General features: G+C 34.7%; 1 protein-coding gene across 5 annotated transcripts in view; it reads left to right on the top strand.

Annotated features, from left to right (window-relative positions):
- SCRN3 (secernin 3) overlaps positions 1 to 26,352 on the top strand; it is a 32,382-nt gene that overhangs the window by 2,025 nt on the left and 4,005 nt on the right. For 4 of the 5 annotated variants that reach the window (XM_028509924.2, XM_036023278.1, XM_036023276.1 and 1 more), the window contains exons 2-7: positions 490 to 655; positions 2,040 to 2,221; positions 2,675 to 2,874; positions 5,219 to 5,431; positions 23,737 to 23,899; positions 24,869 to 25,049. In XM_028509924.2, coding sequence (XP_028365725.1) covers positions 497 to 655; positions 2,040 to 2,221; positions 2,675 to 2,874; positions 5,219 to 5,431; positions 23,737 to 23,899; positions 24,869 to 25,049 — 1,098 coding nt within the window. In that variant the 5' untranslated portion in view covers positions 490 to 496. Of the gene's footprint in view, positions 1 to 489; positions 656 to 2,039; positions 2,222 to 2,674; positions 2,875 to 5,218; positions 5,432 to 23,736; positions 23,900 to 24,868; positions 25,050 to 26,352 lie in introns of those variants that run through there. The other variant, XM_036023279.1, reaches the window with a different exon arrangement.

Below are 26,352 nucleotides of genomic sequence, written 5' to 3'. Positions count from 1 at the left end.
TAGAGGGTATATTTGAGCATATAAATAGATAGAAGAAGGTTCTTGCCAATGTCATTTTCCTGGTTAAAAAAATTTAATTTTTAAATTGATTTTAGAGAGAGGGAGCGAGGGAAAAGGAGAGAGAGGGAAGAGACATGGATTTATTGATTTCTTGTTCAACTTAATTATGCATTCATTTGTTGATTCTTGTATGTGCCCTGATGGGGGATCCAATGGACAACCTTGGCCTTTTAAGACAATACTTTAACCAGCTGAGCTACCTGGCTAGCCTCAATGCTATTGTCTTTTGATTCTTGTACTACAAGATTCATTCCTAAGTCATTTTCTTACTGATTTTTGTACTATAGTATATGAAGTCTAAAACATCAACTAATAGCTTTTATTAGTATGGTAATAAATTATCCCTCAGTCATTAAGTTAACTTTTTGTTTTGTATACACTTGAAAATGCTTTTCTTTTTTTATTTTTAATCTTTTATATGATTTTCAGTTAAAAAATGGAACCTCGTTCCTGTGACACTTTCGTGGCATTACCTCCAGCAACAGTTGAAAACAGGATTATTTTTGGAAAAAATTCAGATAGACTCTGTGATGAAGTACAAGAGGTAGTTTATTTTCCTGCAGCAGTTCATTATAACCTGAGAGGACATCTTAAGGTAGGTGAAATACATATTTTGTTAGTAATATGCTTCTTGAAAAATATCATAAAGTTTTTTTTCTATCATTAGCTAGCTATTTTGCAGATATTATAAAAGTTACAAATTCAAGAATATAAATTTGAAAAATAATTTAAATCAGAAGTAGACTCTAGTCTTTTATGATTTGGAGGAAGGTAAAATAACAATAATAGTTAATTCTTGGATCAGATATTTGAATACTTATATATGTGAGTGTGTTAAATAGAGCAGTCAAGCTTAGAGTTTAGTAGAGGAATTGATGCGAATGCATCTAACCCCATTATAAAGTGTGATGGTCTAACTTCAAAATTTAAGAGCAGCAAGCTGTGACAGCAGTGCAGAAGAAACAATTAATTCAGACTAAGGGTGGAGGAAGGCTTCACCAGGAGTTTGGGGTTTCAGCTGGGGTTTGGTGGACAAAAAGGATTCTGATGGGTGTAGAATAGGAAAAGTCATTCCAAGTTTCTGGAATCACAGTTTTATTATCTGGGAATAAAATTTTTATTGAGCCCAATGAAAACACTATCAACATGAATTTTATGTAGCCATTTGGTAGAATTAAAGGATTCTTTAAATTTTTTAATTAAAATTCCACTTAACATGGAAATTAAAGTTCTATATTGTACTTTAATTGCTAACATATTTTTTAGATTTCATTGATATTCTAATATATTAAATACTAGATGTTTTCTGGGTACTAGGCCAGTTTTTCTTTGGTTGTGACTGTTTATTCATCTTAGGTCCTTTTCCACTTTTGTCTCTTTATATTTAAATCTAGCCTATCCTGTAAACCAGTGGTTCTCATTCTTTTCACTGCTGTGGACATACCAGATGGATGGGCTTCTGTGACAATACCGTATGTTTAAGGGCTACCATGTGGAACTGAAATCACTAACCAAGAAATACTGGACATTGAGATTGAGAACTGCTTCCTTAAGCTTCAACTCACATATATCTCCCTTTACAAAATGTTTCCAAATTTCACAATTAGAAACCATCTCTCTCCTGAGTTTCTGTTAGCTCATCTGCCTTTTCTTCGTGGCCCTTATACTTTATGTTTTGTTGTATGTCAGTTAATGTACAAATCTTAGTTTCTTAAAAGCAAGATCTGTATCTGATTTCATCCCTTAGCAGAGTGCTTTATAATAGGAGATGCTCAGCAAATATATGACTTGAATAAATGCATCAGGGTCAATTCTGAGTATGTTTTGTGAGTAATGACTTTATTATTGAAAATTTCAATTTAGTTATATTCATTCACCTCTTTCACAATGGTTATGCTTTCTGATTGGCCTTTAAGATTGCAGACTTCGACAACTTTTAGTTTTCGACTTTATGGTTATTGCTGTGACTTTCTTTACAGTGTACTTACATAGAAATTGATCAAGTTCCTGAAACATATGCTGTTGTTCTCAGTCGCCCAGCTTGGTTATGGGGAGCAGAAATGGGAGCCAATGAGCATGGAGTTTGCATTGGGAATGAAGCTGTCTGGGGAAGAGAAGAAGTTTCTGATGAAGAGGCACTACTGGGCATGGACCTTGTCAGGTTATTTTTCTGTTATATTTTTTGCACTTATAGAACTTGTCTAAATTTTAAATTTTGGTGTAACTCTTACATATTTCATTTTTCCATTTTTTTCTTTTTTCTTGGTCTTTGATACTTTATAGTTTGTGTGAAAAATGCTTTAAAGTACTGGCATGCAATGTAAAGACTTTCAAATATCATTGATTGGGAAAGGCTATCTGAGGGTCAGAGATGAAGTAACTTGCCAATAAATTACCAGGTTGGAACTTGAACATTGTGAACATCCATAATCTTTGTTTTCAGTTGCCAACTGACTTCAGGAGGAGCAGTTTTGAAGTTGGATGTTAGTTTATTTGTTAACTTGAAGGGATATTTATTTTGAATGTAAACACAAAATCTCATGTGCATGAAATTATTTAAGCAAAATAATGGGAATTTATTTTTAATCTGAGAACTTTAATATTTTTATTTTAGACTTGGCCTCGAAAGAGCTGATACAGCCGAAAAAGCCCTTGATGTCATTGTTGATTTATTAGAAAAATACGGCCAGGGTGGAAATTGTTCGGAGGGTGGTATGGCATTTAGCTATCACAACAGTTTCCTGATAGCTGACAGGAAGGAGGCCTGGATTCTGGAGACTGCAGGGAAGTACTGGGCAGCAGAAAAAGTACAAGGTATGGATGACTTTTCATCATTTGTTTTACAATTAATAAATACCCCATTAATTGCAGAAATTGCATTTAATTGTCTTTCAAGATTTGTAATTCAGTGTAATGAAGGTTGAACTACAGGGGAAATGAAAAAAATGTTAAAGAACATACAATGAGAGCACTATAAAGAGCTTTCTTGAAAAGGAGGCATTATCTCTTTTTCATATCTTTAATATAAATTTTAAAAACCTGTACATATTTTCTTTTTTTTTTAAGATTTTATTTATTTATTTTTAGAGACGGAAGGGGGAGAGAGAGAGAGAGAGAGAGAGAGAGAGAGAGGGAGAGAGAGAAACATCAATGTGCAGTTGCTGGGGGTCATGGCCTGCAACTTAGGCATGTGCCCTGACTGGGACTCGAACCTGTGATGCCTAGTTCGCAGCCTGTGCTCAATCCGCTGAGCTACACCAGCCAGGGCAAAAAAAAAACGGTATATATTTTCTATACAGTAGCTGTTGCTGTTTTATAGTGCTTTCCCGGTTTTTAATAATTCCTTACCATTTCTTTCTCTTTTTAACTTTGGGCTGAAGTGCAAAATTTCATCATGTCTGGGGATGGCAGTAAGAAAGGGGATTGGTGTTGGGTGGAGATGGATGTTTGTGGGGTTAGTGGTTAGAAACCTTATATTGATACAATAGTGAGGCATGCAAAAATTGGTAATGGGTATCAGAGTAAAATAACACAATTTGATTGTTTTAGGATGCTTTGCTTTGTTTTCCATGGTTTCTTTGTGATCACATATTCCTCTTATTTTTCAAGTGAGAAAATCCGTATATGTGAAGTGAATTACTCAAGGCAGTGAGTGAAAGACTAGAATTTAAATCTTTCCGTCCGGACTCTCAGTTCAGTATCCTTTCACTAGAGTACAGTCTTGCGCTCAGGTGTGATCACATAGTTCTTGTGATCACTCTTGGGGTCTCATGGTTTTACAAGGGAGATAAGATACACATATGAAAATATTACGTGATGCGTGAATGATACAGACACATAAACGCTGTAAACATTTGGAGAAGTAAAAGTCATCGTGAGCCAGAGGAGTTCAGAAAGACTTCATAAAGGTAGCCTTGAGCTTTGGAGGATTTGGATGTTATTTTTCACAAATGTTGCCAGTTCTGGTGGACATTTTATATTTTTGCATCTATGTTTACTAATACAACAGTAAAAAAGTACATTTAATTGAATTTATACTATTTTTCTTATTATGATAATTGCCCTGCTTGTATCATTAGCACTTTTTATTTTATGAAATGTGCCACATGCAAGAGAAATGAATAAATGTATTCTTTTGAAAAAGATAGGCCCAACCCTGACTGGAGTTGGCTGGGTGTTGTTCTGCAAAGTGAGGGGTCAACATCGTTAACCACTAGGGAAAGGCAAACTGAAATCACAATGAGGTATCACTATACTTCTCTCAGAATGGTTAAGATAAAAAATGACAGCACCAAATGCTTGTAAGAATGTGGACACTGGCTCACTGATACAGGAGTTGTAACAATATACATCTACTCTGGATAACAGTTGGGCAGTTTTTCAAAAAACTAAACATGCAATTACCATAAAACCTAGCAATTGCAATATCGTGCATTTTCCCAGAGAAATAAAAGCTCACATTATTACAAGAATCTGTACACGATATTTATAGCAGCTTTTTCCATGACAGCCCAAAACTGGAAGCAACTCAAATGTCCTGTAACTTGTGAATGGCTAAACAAACTATTGTACATACATACTATAGAATACTACTCAGCAATAAAAAAGAATGAACTGCTGACACATGTAATAACCTGAACGAATCTTTAGAGAATTATACTGAATGAAAAAAGCCAAAAGGTTATATCCTGCATGATTCTTTTTATATAACATTCTTATGTGACAGTGGTAGAAATGGATAACAGGTTAGTGGTTGCCTGGGTTTCATAAGGGGCTTGGGGTGGAAGCCAAGTGAGTGTAGCTATAAAATGGCAACCTGAGTGATCCTTGTGGTGATAAAAATATTCTGCATCTTAACTATATCAACAACAGTATTTTGTTTGTGATATTATGCAAGGCATTACCATTGGAGTGAGCTGGGTAAAGTGTATGCAAGATCTCTCTATTCTTAAAACTGCATGTGGATCTATATCAAAATAAAGAAGTTTAATTTAAAAAGCAATTCATTTACCTTTTTGAATATGTAATAGATGCATATGATATACAATTTAGAAGTCTATGTTCACATTTAAATAGTGATTAAGAATCACAATGTACCAGTAGCTACATTATGTTAAATATCATTTTTCCTCTCCCTTTACCTCTTCTTTAAAAACAGAGGGAGTTCGTAATATTTCTAATCAGCTTTCAATAACAACGAAGATTGATCGGGAACACCCACACATGAGAAACTATGCTAAACAGAAAGGTTGGTGGAATGGTACAAAGGAGTTTGATTTTGCGGCAACATACTCTTATATCGACACAGCCAAGATGATGGTTTCACCAGGCAGATACTGTGAAGGCTACAGACTTCTGAATAAACATAAAGGTAATCATTTAAATAATATCAAAATGAAAAATTATATTTTGTGTAGATATAATGAGGGGACCCCATATTATATGATCTTAATATGATCTTTGATCATATTAAACACATGATCAAAGTGTTTTTGAGAAATTATTCTTAGTAAAGATATAGTTTTATTTAAACTATAAACATTGTGATATTGTAAGCTATTTTTTAAGATGACTGAAGTGCTGTATAATTATGAGAAGGTAATAACTTTTCAAGGACAAGTTCAAATTTATAATTCTCAGACCCTTTTTCAAGTTCTTACTAATGTTCTTAAATCCAAATTAGGATTGCTTTTCTTCTCAAAGTTCATTGGAACATGAAAACAGAGTTCTTGGACTACAGCCATTGCTTCTTTCATTTATCTTTGATAATATAACTATTGGTTATTTGTTTACAAAAATTATATCGAGACCTGGTCAAAAAGACAAACTGAGCAGATTAAGAATTTCCACTTTCCACTCCAAAACTCTAGAAGTGCTGAACAAAATATTTAAACATTAAAGACATGTATAGTTCGGACATAAGAGGAAATCACTAGGTAGCAAATGTGAGGAGAGAATACATAGTGGTAGCAAGATTTGAGATGTCTTCTTCCCACACAGTCCTCTTTCTCTCTGTGTCAAAGGGTGTGGGGGTGGAGAGAAAGTGATTCGGGACCAGATGTAAGCTTTAGAGGCTAATTTTTTTTTAAGATTTTATTTATTTATTTTTAGAGAGGGAAGGGAGGGAGATAGAGAGAGAAACATCAATGTGCGGTTGCTGGGGGTTATGGCCTACAACCCAGGCATGTACCCTGGCTGGGAATCGAACCTGTGACACTTTGGTTCGCAGCCTGTGCTCAATCCACTGAGCTATGCCAGCCAGGGCTAGAGGCTAATTTTAACATTTATGAGAATATAGGTGAAAGACCCATTTGGGGAGCAGGAACTGTACTCCTTTCCAAGATTACAGTGTGAAAAATGCTACTCTGCTCCCTGCGTAGGGTTCCAGGTTGGAATTGGGTTGTCTGCTGTCTCAGGCTTTGGGTCCAGAAGTCACCTGTGAGCAACTGACCTCCGAGCTACACATATTTTGTAGGCACAGCTAAGGCCATCTGTGCTCTTCTGAGAAACAAACATTGGTTTGGAACCAGTAAACCACACAGGTTCCCAGCATACCTGTATCTCTACAACCACTATGATGATATTTGATACAATAAATAGGTAGATTTTTTACTCAAAACTTTCTATCCAAATAGTAAGCATGCTATATATAATGAATCTGTATGTAACTACCATTGAAAACATTTAAGTTTCATGGACATTCAGATGAGAGCTTGTAGTTTCTACATTTACTATGGATAATTTCTACTGTTGTGTCCTAAAGTTAACTGGTATTTTTTCTATATTATCTAACCTGCCGTTAATCTCACCTAGTGACATTTTCATTTCAGTTATTGTAGTTTTCATTTCTACATGTTTCTTTGGTTCTTTTTATATACCTCCCATTATTTTATTTATTATCTTCATGTTTTTCTTTAAGTCCTTGAACATCTTCAGCATATTTAAAATAGCTGTTTTAGCATCTTGGTTTGCAGACTCCATTATCTCTGTAATTTCTGGGTCTGTTTCTGTTGTTTTAATTTTCTTCTGTTTTGGGTCACATTTTCCTGCTTGCTCACGTATCTAATTTTTTTCTTTCTTTCTTTCTTGTTGTTCAGTTACAGTTGTTCCATCTTTCCCCACTTGCTCACCCCAACCCAGTCTGTCTCCTCATGTATCTAATTTTTGAGCAGATGGTTGGCATTGTAGATTTTATTTGTTGAATGCTGGATTTTGTTTTATCCCTTTAAACAGTGTTGGACTGTGTTTTATCATTTAGTTAAGTTACTTATAAAACAGTTTCATCTCTCTTAGGCTTGTTTTTAAGCTTTACAGGGTCGCTCTAGAGTCACCTTTACTTTAGGACTGGTTTATTCCCACTACTTAGGAATGTCATCCTTCTGGAATTTCCATTGAATGCCCTGTGTATTAAACAAGATGTCTGTACTCCACTCCAGCTGATGGGAACTCAATAGATTCCCAGCCCTGTGTTCGATTTATGAACTTTTTTATTCATAGTTCCTGGTAATTGCTCTTTCCTTAAAACTTGCTTTTTGACTTTGTGAAGTTTTACTGTGTATGTGTATATATGCAAATTGGTATTCAGGCAGAGAGGCTTATTATACAGATTTTTAGAACTTTTTGGAGGGTAGCTCCTTCTTCTCCAGTGCTTTGCTCTGCAAATTCTAGCCAATAGTGTCTCCCTGAACTTCAATCTTTGTTTCCTCAGCTTAGAGTGATACTTGGCTAGTCTGCTTTCCTCCTCCCTATACTGTGCTCTGGAAATTGCCTCCAACAACACCAAACTGGATTCAATATGATGGTAGAGCTTGCTTTGTTTGGTTCCTGTCTTTCAGGAATCACAGTCTTACGCCACCTGTTGTCCAGTATCCAAAACCAGTTTTCTATATTTTGCCTAGTTTTCTGGTTTTATTTTTCTAGAGTAGGAGGGTAATTCTGGACCCTGTTGTTCCTTCATGGTTGGAAGCAGAAGTCCTATTTACATTATAGTAAGTGCTTTTGCAGTATAGAAGAGAAATATAGTTCTTATCCAATAATATACATTGTTATTATGAACTGCACATGAGCACAATTACTATAAAGCCCAGTAGAGTTAAATAAACAGGTAGTAAGTGTTTTACATTCTTTCTATTATACAGAAATTCTTTTTATATTGTTATATAGGTTTTAAAGGTGTTTCAGTAATATTGGGAAATTGAGCTTTTAAATATGACTAATAATACATTATTATTATTTTTCCTATATAGAACAACAGACTCTAGACTCTTGCTATTTTGTGTCTTCTTAAATATTTTAGATTTAGGTAAGGAGGATGTATGTTTTATAGTAACCACCTATATGGGGGCCTCTATTACCTATGGCCTACCAGGATTCTACCAGAGGAAAATTCCCTTTGAAGATGTTTACAAAGAAAAATATTATAAACACATGAGCAAAGTCAGTACTAAGAGAAAAACAATTCACAGATCCAACAAATGTAGGACATTCACAAACAAGGACAATTAGAGCTAACAAGAAGTTTAAAACAGTATGGTTAAAATTTTCAAAGCTATCTGATAATATTAAGGAATTATTATTAAAAAATTCAGGTGTGATCATTGTATTTGGTTATGTTTCTAAAGTTTCTTTTTATAGATACATGCTGAACTATTATGGATGATATGATATGACTGGGATTTCCTTCAAAATACCTTGGTGGGAGGGTTATTTGACAACTGTTGATGCAGTGATGAGTAGATGAGGATTCATTGTATAATTTTTCTAGATTTTTACCTATTTGAAACTTTCTGTAATAAAAAGTTAAAGATAAAATAAAAACGGTCAAAGATATAAAGAAAGGGATAAAATCTATAAAGCAAAGGTAGATTATGAAGAAAACCATTGGGAACTTAAAAATTCTAAAATATATAGAAATTCTAAAAATAAAAATGTAATCATTGAAACAAAAGTAACAACTGTTAAAAGTATTTAGAAAATGCAGGTGACCAAAAGAAAAAAATTCACTCATAATGAGCACTCAGACTCACTTAATATTAAATTTTTTTAATTGCAAAAGTAAAATATGTCATTGTTAGCAGTTCTTTATAGTCATATTTTTTGTAAACACATACATGGCTTATTTTAAAAAATAAAAATAGGTCAATATTGTATATACTCTTTTATTTTTGAGTCCTTTTTAAAAATTATATTTTATTAATTATGCTATTATAGTTGTCATGATTTTTACCCCTCTGCCCTCCTCCACTCAGCACCCTCCACTCCCTCAGATAATCCTCCCACCATTGTTCATGTTTATGAGTCATGCGTATAAGTTCTTTGGCTACTCCATTTCATGTACTGTACTTTATATCCCCATGGTGATTCTGTAACTACCTATTTGTATTTCTTAGCCCTCTTAAAACCTCCTGATCCATTCCTCTACACCCTCCTCCCATCTGGCAACCATCAAAATGTTCTCCATATCCATGATTCTTTCTGCGTTCTTGTTTGCTTAGTTCATTTTTTAGATTAAATTGTTGATAGATATGTATGAGTTGCCATTTTATTGTTCATAGCTTTGATCTTCTTTTTCTTAAATAAATCCCTTAAATAGTTCATAGAATAATGGTTTGTTGATGATGAACTCCTTTAGTTTTTTCTTGTCTGGGAAGGTCTTTACCTGCCCTTCCATTTTAAATGATATCTTTGCTGGGCAGAGTAATCTTGGCTATAGGTCCTTGCTTTTCATGACTTTGAATATTTCTTGCCAATACCTTCTGGCCTGCGCAGTTTATTTTGAGAAATCAGCTGATAGTATTATGGGAACTCCTCTGTAGGTAACTAACTTCTTTCTGTTTCTGCTTTTAAGATTCTCTCTTTATCTTTAACCTTTGACATTTTAATTATGATGTGTCTTGGATTAGGCCTCTTTGTAGCCATCTTGTTTGGGACTCTCTTTGCTTCCTGGACTTGCATGTGTATTTCTATCCCCAAATTAGGGAAGTTTTATTTCACTATTTTTTAAAATAGATTTCCAATTTCTAGCTCTTTCTCTTCTCCTTTTGGCACACTTATAGTACTAATGTTGGACTTCTTGAAGTTGTCCCAGAGGCTACTTGTACTGTCCTCATTTTTTTGGATTCTTTTTCCTTGTTGTCCTGATTGGTTGGTTTTTTTCTTCCTTATGTTCCATATCATTGATACAATTCCTGGCTTTATCCACTCTATTGTTGTTTCTCTGTAAATTGTTCTTTATTTCAATTAGCATGGATCTTTTTTATGCTGCTGAGGTCCTCACTAAGTTCCTTGAGCATTCTAATAACCAGTGTTTTGAGCTCTGCATCTGATAGATTGCTTATCTCCATTTTATTTAGCTCTTTTCTTGGTGTTTTGATCTGTTCTTCTATTTAGGTCATGTTTCTTTGTCTCCTCATTTTGGCAGCCTCTCTGTGTTTGTTTCTATGTATTATATAGAGCTGCTTTGACTCTATGCGTTGGTTGTGTGGCCTAATGTAGTAGGCATACTGGAGAGTCCAGAGGAATAGCCTCCCCTGTCACCCAAGCAGGGTACTTGAGGTGTGCCCTTCATGTGGACTAGGTACACCCTCCTCTTGTAGTTGAGCCTTGGTTTCTGTTCAGGCCAGTCAACTGCAAGGATTGGCTGTGACCACCAACTACCAACCTGTACCCTCTGTGGAGGATCCACTGTGCAGGGGCAAGGTGTTGGTGCTCTAATGTGGTCTGTAGCTGCCCATTGGGTGCATTGACCCTGGGGTTTCCTGGGTAGTACAGACCAAGGACAGCCCCCACCTGTGTTTTGCCCAGGGCCACCCTGCCTGAGCTATAAAGCAATCTGAGATGGCTGCTACTTGTGCTGGGCTTGGAGTTTCCCAGGTAAAACCAAGCTGTGCATCTAGGTTGGCTGCTAGTGCCAGATCTGGGGCTCATTGAGTCCAGTTGTTGCTTGCCTAATTTAGGAAGTTGTGAAGTATGAGCCAAGACCAGCCATTCATATGGAAATGCAACTTGGGTGGGTCTTTAAGTAGGGTGGGGTAAAGTCTCAGGGAATTTCCAAGGCGGGTCAAACTGTTGTAGCCAGGTTGATGGTATCTCAGATATGGCACCAGCCTGCCAGCTCCATAGCTTTGCAGAGGCAGGGGTCAGAAAAGGGTCAATGGCCTCTGTTCACCTGGATGCCAGGCACTTCAGCCTCTCCCAGTATGCCACTGGTGCCATCAAGCTGCCACCTGAATGCTGGAGCTCCAATGCTGGAGTTCTGAAAGAAAAGATCTATCAACCCAGTATTCTATATCCAGCCAAAATATTCTTCAGGAATGAAGGGGAAAGAAAAATATCCTGATATGTAGGAAAATTAGGCGGCTACTTTGTTGCCAGTAGCTCTGTGCTAAAGGAAATGCTGGAGAAGTGTTGTAGATAGAAGGGATGTGCTACCACAGGAAAACATGAAACTCCAGGAGTGAAAGAACTACAGAAATGGTAAATATTGGGGTAAATATTACTAAATTTCTCCTCTTAAGATCTTAAAAAATATGTCTGGCAGTTATGCAAAATTTACATTTCTCTGCCTCTCTCTTTTACAATTTAACCTACTTTTTTAAAAAAAGATTTTATTTTTTAGAGAGGGGAAGGGAAAGAAAGAGGAAGAAAAACATCAATGTGTAGTTGCCTTTCGCACGCCCCCTACTGGGGAGCTGACCTACAACCCAGGCATGTGTCCTAATCTGGGAATCGAACCTATGATCCCCTGGTTCTCCGGCTGATGCTCAATCCACTGTGCCACACCAGCCAGGGCTAGTGAACAAGTAGTGAACAATGGATTCACCATCTTTTCATTGTTGACTTAACGTATCACACAAACACTTGGAAATAAATCTACAGCTGACCCTGAACAACACAAGTTTGAATTGTGCTCTTTTCCCATTTTTATATTCAGTTACTACTAACTCTTAAAAAATAATTTCTAATGTATCTTTGTCCCTTTGTTTCCAAATAATACCAGAAAAATAACTTTTATTTAAGAAGATTATTAATTTGCATGTAACTGCTAAAATGGTCAGTCCACTAATAAGAAAATATGATATATCCTCCTTCATGTGAAGTATAAAATAATTCTTTAAATCAGTCAGAAGCAACTACTCAGATCAGTCAATGATTGTGATACTTGCTTCCCAGGAATTCATTAAACAAATTATGATATGTTAGTTTTTAAGTACTAGAGAAAAAAAAGTTTGTGACAGTGTTTTTAGAATGCCCTAACATCATTGTTTTTGATATATTTAGTATCTTATTTATATTTTGATTTCCAGAAGTATGTCTTATCATTTGAAAAATTTGCTATAAAGTTTTTTTAAAGATTTTATTTATTCTTAGAGAGAGAGGAAGGGAGGGAGAAAGAAAGGGAGAGAAACATCAGTGTGTGGTTGCCTCTCGTGCACCCCTCAACTGGGGACCTGGCCTGTAGTCCAGGCATGTGCCCTGACTGGGAATTGAACTGGCGACCCTTTAGTTTGCAGGCCTGTGCTCAATGCACTGAGCTACATCAGCCAGGGCTCTATAAAGTTTCTTAATGTTACCGTAGTTTATCATTTTATAAATAGGTTATTTGAACTGTCCATTCTTGTGTGGATAGATATATAGAAAATGCTAACATATGTTATTCTAAGGATTTTAGTTTTAGACTAATTATTAGAAAAGTAGAGACAGGAGTAGCAGTGGCAGCAACACCTACTTCCATTTATTAAAAGCACGTCAAGGGCTAGATACTGTGTTAAGTGATTACATTTCATCTTCAAACAACTGTGTGAAGTAGGTGTTATCTTCATTTTACAAATTAGGAAATTGTGCTCTTCATTTACCTCCTCTATGAAATTGAAAAAAAAAGGTGGACTCTCTTGTCTTTGTATTTCTCTCAGCACCTAGTCTTGCACTAGTGTGTTGTGCGTACTTAATAAGTGTCTTTGATTAAAATTTAAAAGGATTGCTTTAAATTATAATTTGCTCAGTTTAACAAAGATTACTGTTGTGCACTATTTTTTGGCAATAAACTTAAGCCCTCAGGACATAAAATTAGCAGGCCTTCTTAAAAAGTGAAAACAATACATAATTAAAGTGGAGAGGAAAATGCCAAGAGTCCTAAGGTTTATGGTAATTAAACAAAAGGAAGAAAAATAGAAATGATTACAAATTAATTAGGCACTGCATCATATTAATTAATTCTATTTTATTTAACTACAAAGTAATTGAATAATATATTTGAAATGTGCATATGATTATAGTAATAGATGTATCTGACAGGAAACTTATTTTTTCCCCCAAGTTTAAAGTACAGTTCATCCAGTTTTTGTTCTTTGCCAAAAGAATAAATGTCTTTTCAGCACTTTTATAGAAAATTGTCTACTAGTACATTATGGTTAATTTTTTCTATGATTTTTCTAGTTGGAAGAGCTTAGCTCTTCTTTCCAACTATCCCTGTCTGATAGCTATTAACTGTGCTGCAGTGTATATCCAAATTGTATCTATATTCACTCGTGTATTTTAAATAACTAGTTTAAATTGCAATGAAATTGCACCCTGTGTTTTACATTAATTTTAGTAAACCCTGCCACTGCAGTCTCAGTACTTATTCAATGCTTGGTAGTGGATTACTTACAGCTATCCTACTCAAGTGATCATATAAATCCTCCTTTCATTTTGAGAATTGTAGGTTCTGAATACAGAAAACATTTTCATAATACCTATATTATTGCAGTGTTATGGTTCTGACACTGTTTTCATTTAAACTTGCCATTTATAGGAATTTAGATTTGAATCATTTTAAAATCTCACTGGGTGCAGAAGCTCTGTGTCTGATGGGTGTGGATGGTGACAGGTATGGATGGTAGGCTTTTCCTTTAATGTTTAGTTTTAATATTAAGGCTTGTTTTCAGTTGTACTTTTTTCCCCTTCTGTATCCTTTTTCAAATTTAACAGAGAGATATTACTCCTGTAGCGAGTGTTATAAATTGCTTTTCTTGAATTTGAAGTCATAGCTATACTATGGAGGAAACAAAAATTTGCTGTTAACATAAAACACTTGATAGCTTGCATGATTAACTATGGGTAGAACAATAGATTATTTTATATGCAAGTCAATTTTATTTTAATTTGAAATGTCAAAAATTCACAGTTTGGGTACAGACTTGCTTTAGCCTCTTTCTTTTAATTTTTCCCACATATCATGGGAATAGGGGAAAGTGTTGCTTTTCACATTTTTTGTCTTTGTGAATTATTTTACTTTTTTATTCCTTTACTGTTATTGTAATAGGGTTTTGGGGAGAGAGGAAACAAATACCTGTGGTCAACCGACTATGTTAAATGACAATTGTTTCTTTAGATTTAATTTTAAGGCAGTAATTAAACATTTCCATATAGAGTATCTGAAAATATCTGATCACAAGACTATATATTTTTTTAAAAAAACTACTTATTACACTATGGATCTACTGTGTTGATCACTGTTACAGGCATACCTCGGGTGTATCACAGGTTTGATATTCACACTAAAGAAAGTGAATATCGTAATAAAGTGATTCACACCAGTTTTTGGTTTCCCAGTGCATATAAAAGTTACGTTTACATTATACTGTAGTCTGTTAAGTGTGCAATAGCATTATGTCTAAAAATCAATGTATATACCTTAATTAAAAATAGTTTATTGCTAAAAAATGCTAAGTATCACTTGAGCCTTCAGAGAGGCATAGTCTTTTTTCGGGTGGTTGCCACAAATCTTCAGTTGGTAAAAAACAAAACATTTGCGAGGTGCAATAAATCGAGGTAAGCCTGTATTAAGATATTGATATTACTCGAGGGTAACAAGAGACTGGCGTATTTAATAAATGGGGGGCATCATAGTAGAGTGGTTAAAAGCATAGAGCTGGACTTCTGCTTCTGGTTTTGAAGGAGTTGCTAGTATTAATCTAACCTTTCCCCAAGAATAACTATAAAACGTGGAGGAATAAACCTACTGTTTGAAGGCATGAATGAATGCCCAAAATAGGACATGAGAGACCTAGATCCAGGAGATTAAGAAAAGACTGTCTATAGGTTGAATAGAGCCTGACTTTCTAGCCACAATTTCTCCTAAAGCAATTGTTGACTTCTAAATAGCACATTATAGGATGAGATACTGAGAAACCAAGCAGAAAGCCGTTAGTAAGAGCCTATAAAACTAAGTAGGGATTTTGGCAGTCTCACAATGCTTTAGGAACAAAAATTGAATTTGATTACCTACCAAGAAGAGGCCTGGGAAATACCCAGGCTTTTAGACCCCAGAAAGGATACATCTTAGAAATAAGAACAAACAGGGAACAGATCAGTCTTAACTTGATCAATAGGTAATATGCCTATATTCTGTCTGCTTGCCAGAAGACAGTTGCATCTGTTCTGGAGGAAAATATCACACAGAGTCTCTACAGTTTTCCTATACAGTGTCCAGCAACCAATAACAAATTATGAGACATGCCAAGAAATAGTCCCAAATGACTGAAAATCAAGAAAAAACATACAGTAGAAACTGACTCATGGGTTATTCACACATTAACTGTATTGAACACAGAGTTTCAAATGGGTATGTTTTGTATGTTCAAGAAAATTACATGAAAATATGGAGAATTTCAACTGTAATCTATAAAAGAGAACCAAATAGAAATAATGGAACTGTAAAATTATAATAAGTGGAATTAAGAACGCAACAGATTGATTTAATAATAGATTAGACATAGCAGAAGAAAAAAAAAGAGTGAACTGGAAGATCAGTAGAAAAGATCCTGGTTAAAACAGATACATAAAAGTTCAGAGAGTGTCGACAAGGGTGTAAGAGGCATATGGGAACTCCGTGAAAAGGTTTCACACCTATGTAGTTGAAGTCCCAGCAGGAGAGAGAGAATATGGAGGGGCAAAAGCAATATTTGAAGAGATAGTGGCCAAGAATTTCCCCAAACTAAAAAACGTCATTAAGCCACAGCTTCAAGAAGTTCTACAAATCCCAAGAAAGATGAATAAAAAGAAACCATACCTGGTACATCATAGTAAGATTGCTAAAGGGGGAAAAACAGAAAATCTTCAAAACAGCAGAGGAAAAAATGTATCTCCAATGAAGCAAATATGACTGACAGCTAAGTTTTCAACAGGAGGTAAGCAAATCCAGGAGACAGTTAAATGACACTTTTAAAGTGATGGAGAGAAAATAACTATCAATTTAAAATTTTATACCCAGGGAAAATATCCTCCAAAAAATGAATTTGAAATACAACTGAGAGAATTCATCACTAGCTAATTGGTGCTAAAATACTAAGGGTCATTCGTCAGGCAGGAAAAATGATCTCAAAAAGGAGCAAGGTAAGCAAGAGTGCATGAAGAGCAACCGAAACAGTAAACACGTGGGTATTGACTGTTTAAAATAATATTATCTGACCAATGGTCACAGCTACAGTATTCAAAATCTGTTGTGCATGGATTATATGTAGTACTGAGATTATGCTTCCTACAGCCTGCTCCTGGCTGGTGACAAAATATCAGGGAGACCAAGGCAGGCCCATTACTGGAATGCATGAGGCTCCTCTGGTGGCTGACTTGGAGTCAAGATCCCTGATAAGCTTCCCAAGCTTTCCTTAGATGGGATGGCAGTCTAGGATGTTTCCACCTGACCTTCATTCCCTCTCTGCTAAACCCAGGCTCAGACTTGTATCACAGTTTCTCGCACAGGCACTAGTAAAATCTTTGTTATTTAATACTGTGTGGTGGTATCTGCTTTCCAGAAGACCCAGATGAATACAGTAGAGTTAAATGTGTGAGCATAGCACAAAAGATAGGTGACCATAATTAAAGTATTGTTAAGATCTTGGTGTTAACTGATGAATGGTGAAGAACTGATTTAAGGCAGACTGTAATAAGTTCAGAGAAATGAATAAAACAATAAATGAATGTATAAATGATAAGCTAAAGCATAGAAGTAAAATAATAAACACTTAAAAAATTCAAGGGGAAAAAGGAGAAAGAGGGACAAAGTATGAGTATAGTTGGAATGAATGGAAACTAATAATAAAATGGTTGACCTTGTTCCATGTGGAATTTTTTCTTATATGGTTGCTAGCACTGATATTGTGCTTTTAGAAAGGTCATTTTTACTGTACCAGAAGTGTATCAGCATCTCATATTTACAGTTTTATTTTGTAAGTTAAAATATTGGTTCATCTGGAATTATTTTAAAATAATTGAAGTATGAATTAGGACTCCAGCTTTTTTCCCCACCCCTCAAACGATTTGCCAGTGATCTCAGCACCACTTACTAAGTGAATTATCTTTTCTCTACTGATTTGAAATGCCAACCAACTTTATCAAATATAAATACCTAAGTACACCCAAGTATAAGTTAGATTACAATGTCTTGTCCAGTTTTGTTTAGAACAGTATATGTGCACATAGTAAGTCCTCAATGTTTGCTGAGCCAAAGAACAATATGAGTGAATGTACAATACTGTTTTTTTAAAATTTTTACTTCATTTTTTTAAAGATTTTATTTATTTATTTTTAGAGAGAGGGGAAAGCAGGGCGAAAGACAAGGAGAGGAACAACAGTCTGCAGTTGCCTCTCACGTCCCCCCTACTGGGGACCTGGCCTGCAACCCAGGCTTGTGCCCTGACCGGGAATCAAACCTGCAACCCTTTGGTTTGCAGGCCAGCACTCAATCCACTGAGCCACACCAGCCAGGGCCTGCTTTTTAAAAATATGGTGAAACAAATACCTCCTATTACTGTTTTTGTTTTGTTTTGTTTTGTTTTCAGACTTTTCCTGGCAATCCTTGAATGTTCATTTTTCCAGATGAATTTTACCATAAGTTTTTTCAACTCTTCCCCCGCACCCCCAAATCTTTTTGAAATTTGATTGGAATTGAATTAAAACTGTAGATTATTTTTAGAGGAGAATTCACATCTAGTGATACTGCCTTCCTATTCAAGAACAAGATATGGTTGTTCATTTATTGAAAATTTCCTTTGTGCTCTTAAGTAGACTTTTATAGTTTTATTTATTTATGTTTTCTATATTGACTTTTATTTTTCACTAAATAAATCTTTTTGTGAAAACTTACCCTGTGCTAGGCATGGGACCACATAGCAGCAGACATATTATGGTCTGTGGCCTCTTGGAACATAGAGACTAGTATAGGGGAGGATACAGGCAAGTAACAAATGATATTGTTTGCCATTTAGTTGCTTCTAATTTTTGCCACTGTAAGTCATGTTGCAGTGAACATCTTTGCTCATTAAGTTTGTCTGCATTTCAATGTCTCTAATAACATCTCTGTTTCTCTGCTACAGACCTTAAATAAATTGTTCCTAATGAGGATTTTTTTTTCAAAATTTCAAATTGTTTTAATTTTTTTTGTATGTAGATCTTGTATTCTGTGACCTTGCTAAACTTACTTACTTCTAGAAGTGGTTTGTTTGTTTGTTTGTTTGTTTTACAGATTCCTTGGGATTTTCTAAGTAGACAATCATGTCATCTGAAAATAGAGACAGTTTTAGTTCTTCCTTTCAGTCTGTGTGGGTTTTTTTCTTGCCTCATTGTGCTAGCTAAGACTTCTAGTAATATACTAAGAATGGTGAGACCAGGTATCCTTGCCATGTTCTGAGTCTTAGGGGGAAAGCATTTAGTCTTTTACTATTGAGTATAGTGTTAGCTGTAGCTTTTTGTAGATGCATGTTATCAACTTTATTTAGTTGAAGAAGTTTCCCTTTATTCCTTGTTTGCTGAGAGTTTTTATCATTGGTAAATGTTGAAGTTTGTCCAGTGCTTTGTTGTTGTCAATTAATATGATATTTTTCTCAAGTCTATTAATGTGTGAGGTTATATTGATCTTTAATATTGAACTAACCTTGCAATCCTGGAATAAATCCAGCTTGGTCTGGTATATAGTTTTTTATATATTGCTGGGTCCTATTAATAATGTTTTTTGGGGGGGTTATATCTATATTCATATAAACAGATATAGGTCTATTGTATACTTTTGTTTGTATTGCCTTTTGTTTGGTTTTGTTGTCAGGGTAATATTTGGTTCATAAAATGAGTCAAGAACTATCCCCTCTTTTTTTACTTTCTGGGAGAGATTTGTGAACTGGTTCTTATTCCTTAAACGTTTGGTGGATCTCTGCAGTAAAACCATCTAGGCCTGCAGATTTCTTTCCTGGGAATTTTATTTCTTTTTATTTTCATTTTTAAATATATTTTATTGATTATGCTATTTCAGTTGTCCCAATTCTTCCCCCTTCCCTCCCTCTGCCCTGTACCTCCCTTCCCTCCAGCAGTCTGCCCCCGCCCTAGTTTATGTCCAGGGGTCATGCATGTAAGTTCCCTGGCTTTTCCATTTCCTATACTGTTCTCAACCTCCCCTTGTCTATTTTGTACCTACAAATTATGCTTCTTAATCCCTGCACCATTTCCTCCATTCTCCACTTCAAATGATAACCCTCCAAATGATCTCCACATTTATGATTCTGTTCCTGTTCTGGTTATTTGCTTAGTTTGTTTTTTTTAGATTCACTTGTTGATAGTTGTGAGTTTATTGCCATTTTAATGTTCATAGTTTTTAACTTCTTTTTCTTAAATAAGTCCCTTTAACATTTCATGTAATAATGGCTTGGTGATGATGTACTTCCTTTAGCTTTACATTGTCTGGAAAGCACTTTATCTGCCTTTCCATTCTAAATGATAGTTTTGCTAGGTAGAGTAATCTAGGTTATAGATCTTTGCTTTTCCTTACTTTGAATACTTCTTGCCAGTCCCTTCTTGCCTGCAAAATTTCTTTTGAGAAACCAGCTGATAGTCTTATGGGAACTCCTTTGTAGGTAACTCTCTGCTTTTCTCTTGCTGCATTTAAGATTCTTTATCTTGATCTTTAATCTTTGACATTTTAAGTTGAAGTGTCTTAGTGTGGTCCTCTTTGGGTCCAACTTGATTGGGACTCTCTGTGCTTCCTGGACTTGTATGTCTGTTTCCTTCACCAGATTGGGGATGTTTTCCTTCATTATTTTTTCAAATATGTTTTTAATTTCTTGCTTTTCCTCTTCTCCTTCTGGTATCCCTATGATTCAGATGTTGATACATTTGGAGATGTGCCAGAGGTTCTTTATATTATCCTTGTTTTTTGGTTTTTGGTTTTTTAAATTCTTGTTTCTTCTTGCTTTTCTGGTTGAATGCTTATTTCTTCCTTATATTCCTAATTGTTGATTTGAATTCCAGCTTCCTTCCCTTCACTGTTGGTTCCCTGTAGATTTTTCTTTATTTCACTTAGTGTAACCTTCATTTCTTCCTTTATGTTGTTGCTATACTCAGTGAATTCTTTGAGCATCCTGATCACTAGTATTCTGAACTCTGCATCTGATAGGTTGGTTATTGCTGGTTTGTTTAGTTCTTTTTCTGGGGTTTTGTTCTGTTCTTTACTTTGTAACGTACTTCTTTGTTTCCTATTGAATGAGTTTTGGTAATGTGTGCTTTTCAAAGAATTGGTGGCTTTCTTCTAAGTTGTCAGTGTATGTGTATGTATAGAGTTGTTTGTAGCATTTTCTTATTATGCTTTTAATATCAGCAAGGTCTGTCCTGATACCCCTGTTTTATTCCTGATGTTGATAATGTAATTTGTGTCTTCTCTGTTTTTCTATTAGTATATCTAGAGGTTTGTCAATTTTATTGATCTCTTCAAAGAACCAGATTTTTGTTTCATTATTTTTCTCTATTATTGCTTTCAGTTTCATTGATTTATGCTTCTATCTTTCTTATTTCTTTTTTGTACTCGCTTTAGTCTTATTTTGCTCTTTTTCTAGTTTATTAAGGTGGGATCTTAGGCTACTGATTTCCACACTGACTTTTAAGTTTTTCTCTGGAGAAATATATATATATATCTTTTGCTGGTAATGTGAATGGGATATTTTTCTATTAAATTTGCAAATTGGTTGTTTTTTTATCTCTGAGAAAACTGTTGAGTGTTTTCATTTACTTAATGGAACACTTTATTGACATCCTGTTGCTTTTATAGTTTTATTGTCAATTCTCTCGGGTTTTTCAGGCAGGTAATTATGTGTCCGTAGTCCTGTGTTAATGTCCTAGTAGAATTATACTATTCATATATTTTGAGAAATATAAACTTTATACAAACATATAAAATTAGGCCATATAAGAAAAATGGGAAAATGTACTTTCTAAAAAATCACCTCATTTTATTCATATACCACCTGGTTGATGAAGCAAAGATTGTAGAAAGCTGTGATGAATAGAAGAAGGGATGTCTGTTTTATCTGAGTCTTCAGTTTGATGCCCCAAAGTCACAAGGGTTGCCTAGGGAAGAAAAAGTTCTAAACATAAAGACGATCACTGATGTGTACTTATAAAATTAGTCCTTGTTCAAACATCTTTCCCTACTTAATACTATTTTTCTTCTACTTTACTGTCTGCATTTTTGTTTGTTATTATTCAACAACACAAAATAAAATACAAACTGAAAGTCTTGTAAAAGGCAAGATTTAAAGAAGTCCATGAAAGTAATTTTGGATAACCACTTAAGTCAAATACAAAGCTATTGACAAAAAATGGGCAGAGAGTTATACCTACTAAGAACTGAAGAAAAAACTGATTACAGTAACATGACAGAGAGCTTCAAAATAAAATGATTTGAAGAATTAAAGAATTAAAGAATTAAGACAGGAACTTGAGAAATGTGATGTTCTCCAATATTTTTGCAAAATTTATCTTTATGATCATGCTATAATAGTTAAGTAAAGTTCCATCCTTTACCATTTTGTTGGAAAAATATCCTTGAACCTTGGCTTGTATGGCTCAGTGGATTGAGTGCTGGCCTATGAACCAAAGGGTTGCCAGTTCAGTTCCCAGTCAGGGCATATGCCTGGGTTGCAGGCCAGGTCCCCAGTGGGGGGCACACAAGAGGCAACCATACATTGATGTTTCTCTCCTTCTCTTCTCCTTCCTTTCCCCTCTTTCTAAAAATAAATAAATAGAATCTTAAAAAAAGAAAAATATACTTGATTCTTTCTTTGTTCTATGAACATTATTAAAAACTTAACCTAAATTTTGTCAACTATATGCTTATATAAATGCATTTTTATAATATGTTTGTTTCATTTTAAAGATTTTATCTTTTGCCTCCACTATTTACCATGAAATTTTGGTTCTCATTTTAAATATGTTGCTTTAAGGGGCTATTTTCTGGTACCAATTTTTTTTTCTGGTTATGAGAATTTCTTGTGTTTATTCAAAGAAAAGCTTTTAAACCTGTTCTGAAACTCTTGAGGAAGGATTCTTTTTGAATTGTTAACTGTGCTTACCTCAGCTGAAATTTGAATCAGGGGACCTTCCCTCTTTATATTCACAAATCTACAAATCTATGCCTGTGTTTTATCAGTATCTGTCTGTCTGCTTATTTTTCTCTTCATTGCCTAGAACAGTTTCTGGCATTAAAAGGGACTCAATAAATAAATATCTGTTGAATTAATGAAAAGTAAACAGGAAAATCCCATTCTTGTATTTAGAGACTTTATAATCTAATGGCAGAGCTAGGACCAAAACAGACAGATGATCAGGAGTGCTGATAGATGGAGAGGAAAAGGTCATTTGAGGTACACTTAGTAGTAAGTTTGCCTCTGAAGGAGTTTTAATTTGATTCAGGAGGAATTGGGAGTCATAAATTTTAGAGAAAATAATTATGACATATGAGCAGTTTTGGCTACTTTTGGAGGAGCAAATTGTGTAGGGTTGAGATTATTCATCTTATCATGATGTAGTTCTACATCTTTGACTATGGATATGAGTAGCAAGGAGTAGTGAAGGCTCAAGAGGCTTTCAAAATTTTTTGATAGAAATGCTTTCCAAATACAGAATTCTGAGGCTCTCGGTAACCATGGTAACCATTATGTTGGCTAAAGAAAAAAAAAAGATTTAAAAAAATTTTTCTTAGAAAAATCTCCTTAAGTATCAAACTTTACTTATTAAATCAGAAAGTAGAATACAATACCATCTGGTTTTTATCATAACAATGGACACGTAAAATTTTATAGTCTTGCATAATTATGCATATACAAATTCCATTAACCAATAACGTCTTTCACATGTCTCCATTCCCACAATTCACACTTTTAAATAAGAGTATTAATTTCAGGCACAAAAATTATTACAGAAAAAATAATTTGTTATTTTGTAAATGACATCTTGAATAATAGTATTGGAAACTAAGGACAATATTCTCTTAATCGTTGGTTCCCAGATTGGATAAACTCATAATATTGATATTCGTTCATTGCTAACTAAATTCACCTTAAAATTTTTTGTAAAGTCAGTGAGCTTGAATATAATTTTGCATTATTGATTCCTTCTACTTAGAAAGTACTTAGATTTTTTACATGCTATAATGGTCTTGAGAGTATATATTTCATATTTAAAAAATACTTTTCTTGCAATAGTGGAATAGTCTAATCTAACAGTTATAATGCAAGGTTTGTTTACAGTCAGTCTCTTAATTTATACCTAGACCAATATCTCATGTTATATATTACCAGTAGAGAAAGTAGTTCATATTTGCAGGATACTAATTTGCAAATTATGCATATTTGATGGCTTTAAAAATTATTTCCCTAGGAAACATAACTTTTGAAACCATGGCAGAAATTCTCCGAGATAAACCGAGTGGCATTAACATGGAGGGAGATTTCCTGACCACTGCGAGCATGGTTTCCATTTTACCTCAGGATTCCAGCCTTCCCTGCATTCACTTCTTTACTGGGACTCCTGATCCCGAGAGGTAAAGTCACAAAATACTATAAACCAGCAAGGGGTCAGGAGGTAGGGTTGAGTCTTTAGTCTGTTGATTGTGTCAGGTTAAATTTTTGTTACACAAATACAAAAATAATTTTTGGATGCATTTTCTGTTCAGGTTTTAATCTGCCATTTCCTTATATGCATAATTGCCATAACTATTCTTATTTTTGCTGGAAGAAATGTTAATAGTTTCTTATATGCAGTCATCCCTACATCCTCTTTTCCTAAGTATATTTAACATTGTCAAGAAAGGAAGGTAGATAGATTTTCTTATGCAGATTTCAGTATTATATTAGACGATTAATCAGAGTTAATAAAAAGAGTGAATGATGTAATGTGCTAGATTTAAATGGTTGCTTACACATTCATGTCTAAAAAATACATGTATGTGAAAAATATCAATAGTTCAAGTTCAGTAGGATTTGTATAGAGTGTCTTGATTTAAGTCATTAGTATCTCTCACAAAACTTAATGCACATTACATTCAGAAGTGATCTTATATTCACTCTTTCAGTGTTATAGTCTTTCATATTATTAAAGATATTCTCAAGAAAATGGAATGAACCCTGTGAACCCCTTATTAATACTGCTGCTGATTTTCATCCAAAATCTTAATCCTCAATCCATAACATTGAGAATTGTTCTTACCCTCCAATTATGACGTTTGCAGCAGAAAATGATGAACTATAATTTCACTTGACACTATTTATATACCAGGCCTTTTGTTAGGTTCATGGAATACAAGGCTAAATAAAGCATGGTTTCCTGCCCCACAGGAGATTCCAGTGTACCAGGGAAGAAAGGCATGTCTGTAACTACTCTGACAGAAACATGTTAGTATGCAACAAATTAATAGAAACTTCTAACTAGAGGGAGCCTTCCAAGATTTAGAATAATGTTGAATATTCTTATATCCCCACATGACAATTTAATAAAAGACTTTTTCTTCTAGATCTGTTTTTAAGCCTTTCATATTTGCACCAAATATTTCACAACTATTGGACACCAGTTCACCAACAATTGAATTTGAAGATCCATTTAAAAAGAAGCCACATTTTAGGATTAATCCTGACAGAAGACATCCACTTTACCAAGAGCATCAACAGGCATTGAAAGTAATAGATAGTAAAGAGGTATGATTAGATTACATCCTATGTTTTATCATTAGAATGGTTTAAAATGTGAATCAATCTATATTTTGAATTTTAGTTTTCTTTCCCTCCATATACAAATAGATTTAAAAATAGTTTAGATGCTTAGACAACAGTAGAGCTCTATTATTTCTTATCTTTGGTTAAAAAATAGTTAAGAATATGTTGTGAATCTTCTAGAAGGATGTAGTATATGAAACATAGTATCAATAGCTACTTGTTACTAAGCATTTATTATACACCAAGCACCTTGGTACTATTATATGGAATATTTCATTTAACCTTCACAATCTCTTTATGAGGTAGGTACTACTATCATCTCCATTTTACTGATAAGGAATCTAATACTTGGAGAGTTTAAGTAGCTTGCTTAATATATATCTCACACCAAAAATTACAAAGGCACTGGAAGGCAGTTGACCTGGTCTCTTACATAATGTTCTTAAGCATGCAGGCTCAGTGTAATTTAATTGAAAGTGTTTTAAGACTTCATCTTCTTAAAATAATAATAATGAGTTGGAGTTTTAAAAAAAGTATAAATGTTTATCATTTAAAAATGTAAGCATTACAGAAGATTAACATATCCCCCAGAATCTTATCTCTAGAAATAAGGAGATGTATTTTTGGGGGGGACAGATAGATAGATGGATAGACAAATAATTTTATACTATCAACATCTCTTCTGCCCTCTTCCTTCTCTTCCCCATGATAAAAAATAGATTAGAAGGAAATGGAAAGGCTGCCTAAAGGCTTTTAACAGAACCATCACCTGATTCCTTGCAACAAGGGAAAAGATTGGCCATTTCACACATTTTCTCACCTGTTTCTACCAACTTCTCATTTTTATTGACTATAATTTCTTTTACTTCATGAAGGCATATGCTTTTACATTCTGTCTACATTAAATGAATTACATGCTTTTTCCTCTGGGCAATTGTACATTCACTTTTGTCTTCAGTATGTTTGCATGGTTGACATGCCTCCCCCACCTCATCCTTGCTTATGCTTAAAGTTTGCTGCTATTTGCTATGAATTCTTGCTTTATGTGGGCCCAGTTTGTTTTCACACCCAATCTACAGTGTAAACACTTCCTGGAGCCTGGTGACATGGAGTGAGCGGCAGGTGTTTTGTTCCAGGAGTCCACTATGTGCTTACAAGGGCCCAGTCTATTGGGCCAGAGAGGTGTCATCCACTCCCTGGGCTTGGTCTGTCCTCCAGACTCAGCACAGTGCTATGAAACCGATGAGCTCTCTGGTTTTTCTTGCCTTTGTTCCAGTTCCTCAGT

This window comes from Phyllostomus discolor, chromosome 4 (assembly GCF_004126475.2).
Source record: "Phyllostomus discolor isolate MPI-MPIP mPhyDis1 chromosome 4, mPhyDis1.pri.v3, whole genome shotgun sequence".
Taxonomy (NCBI): Eukaryota; Metazoa; Chordata; class Mammalia; order Chiroptera; family Phyllostomidae; genus Phyllostomus; species Phyllostomus discolor.
The sequence above is the reverse complement of the archived record's forward strand: the minus strand, read 5'-3'. Positions and strand labels throughout refer to the sequence as shown.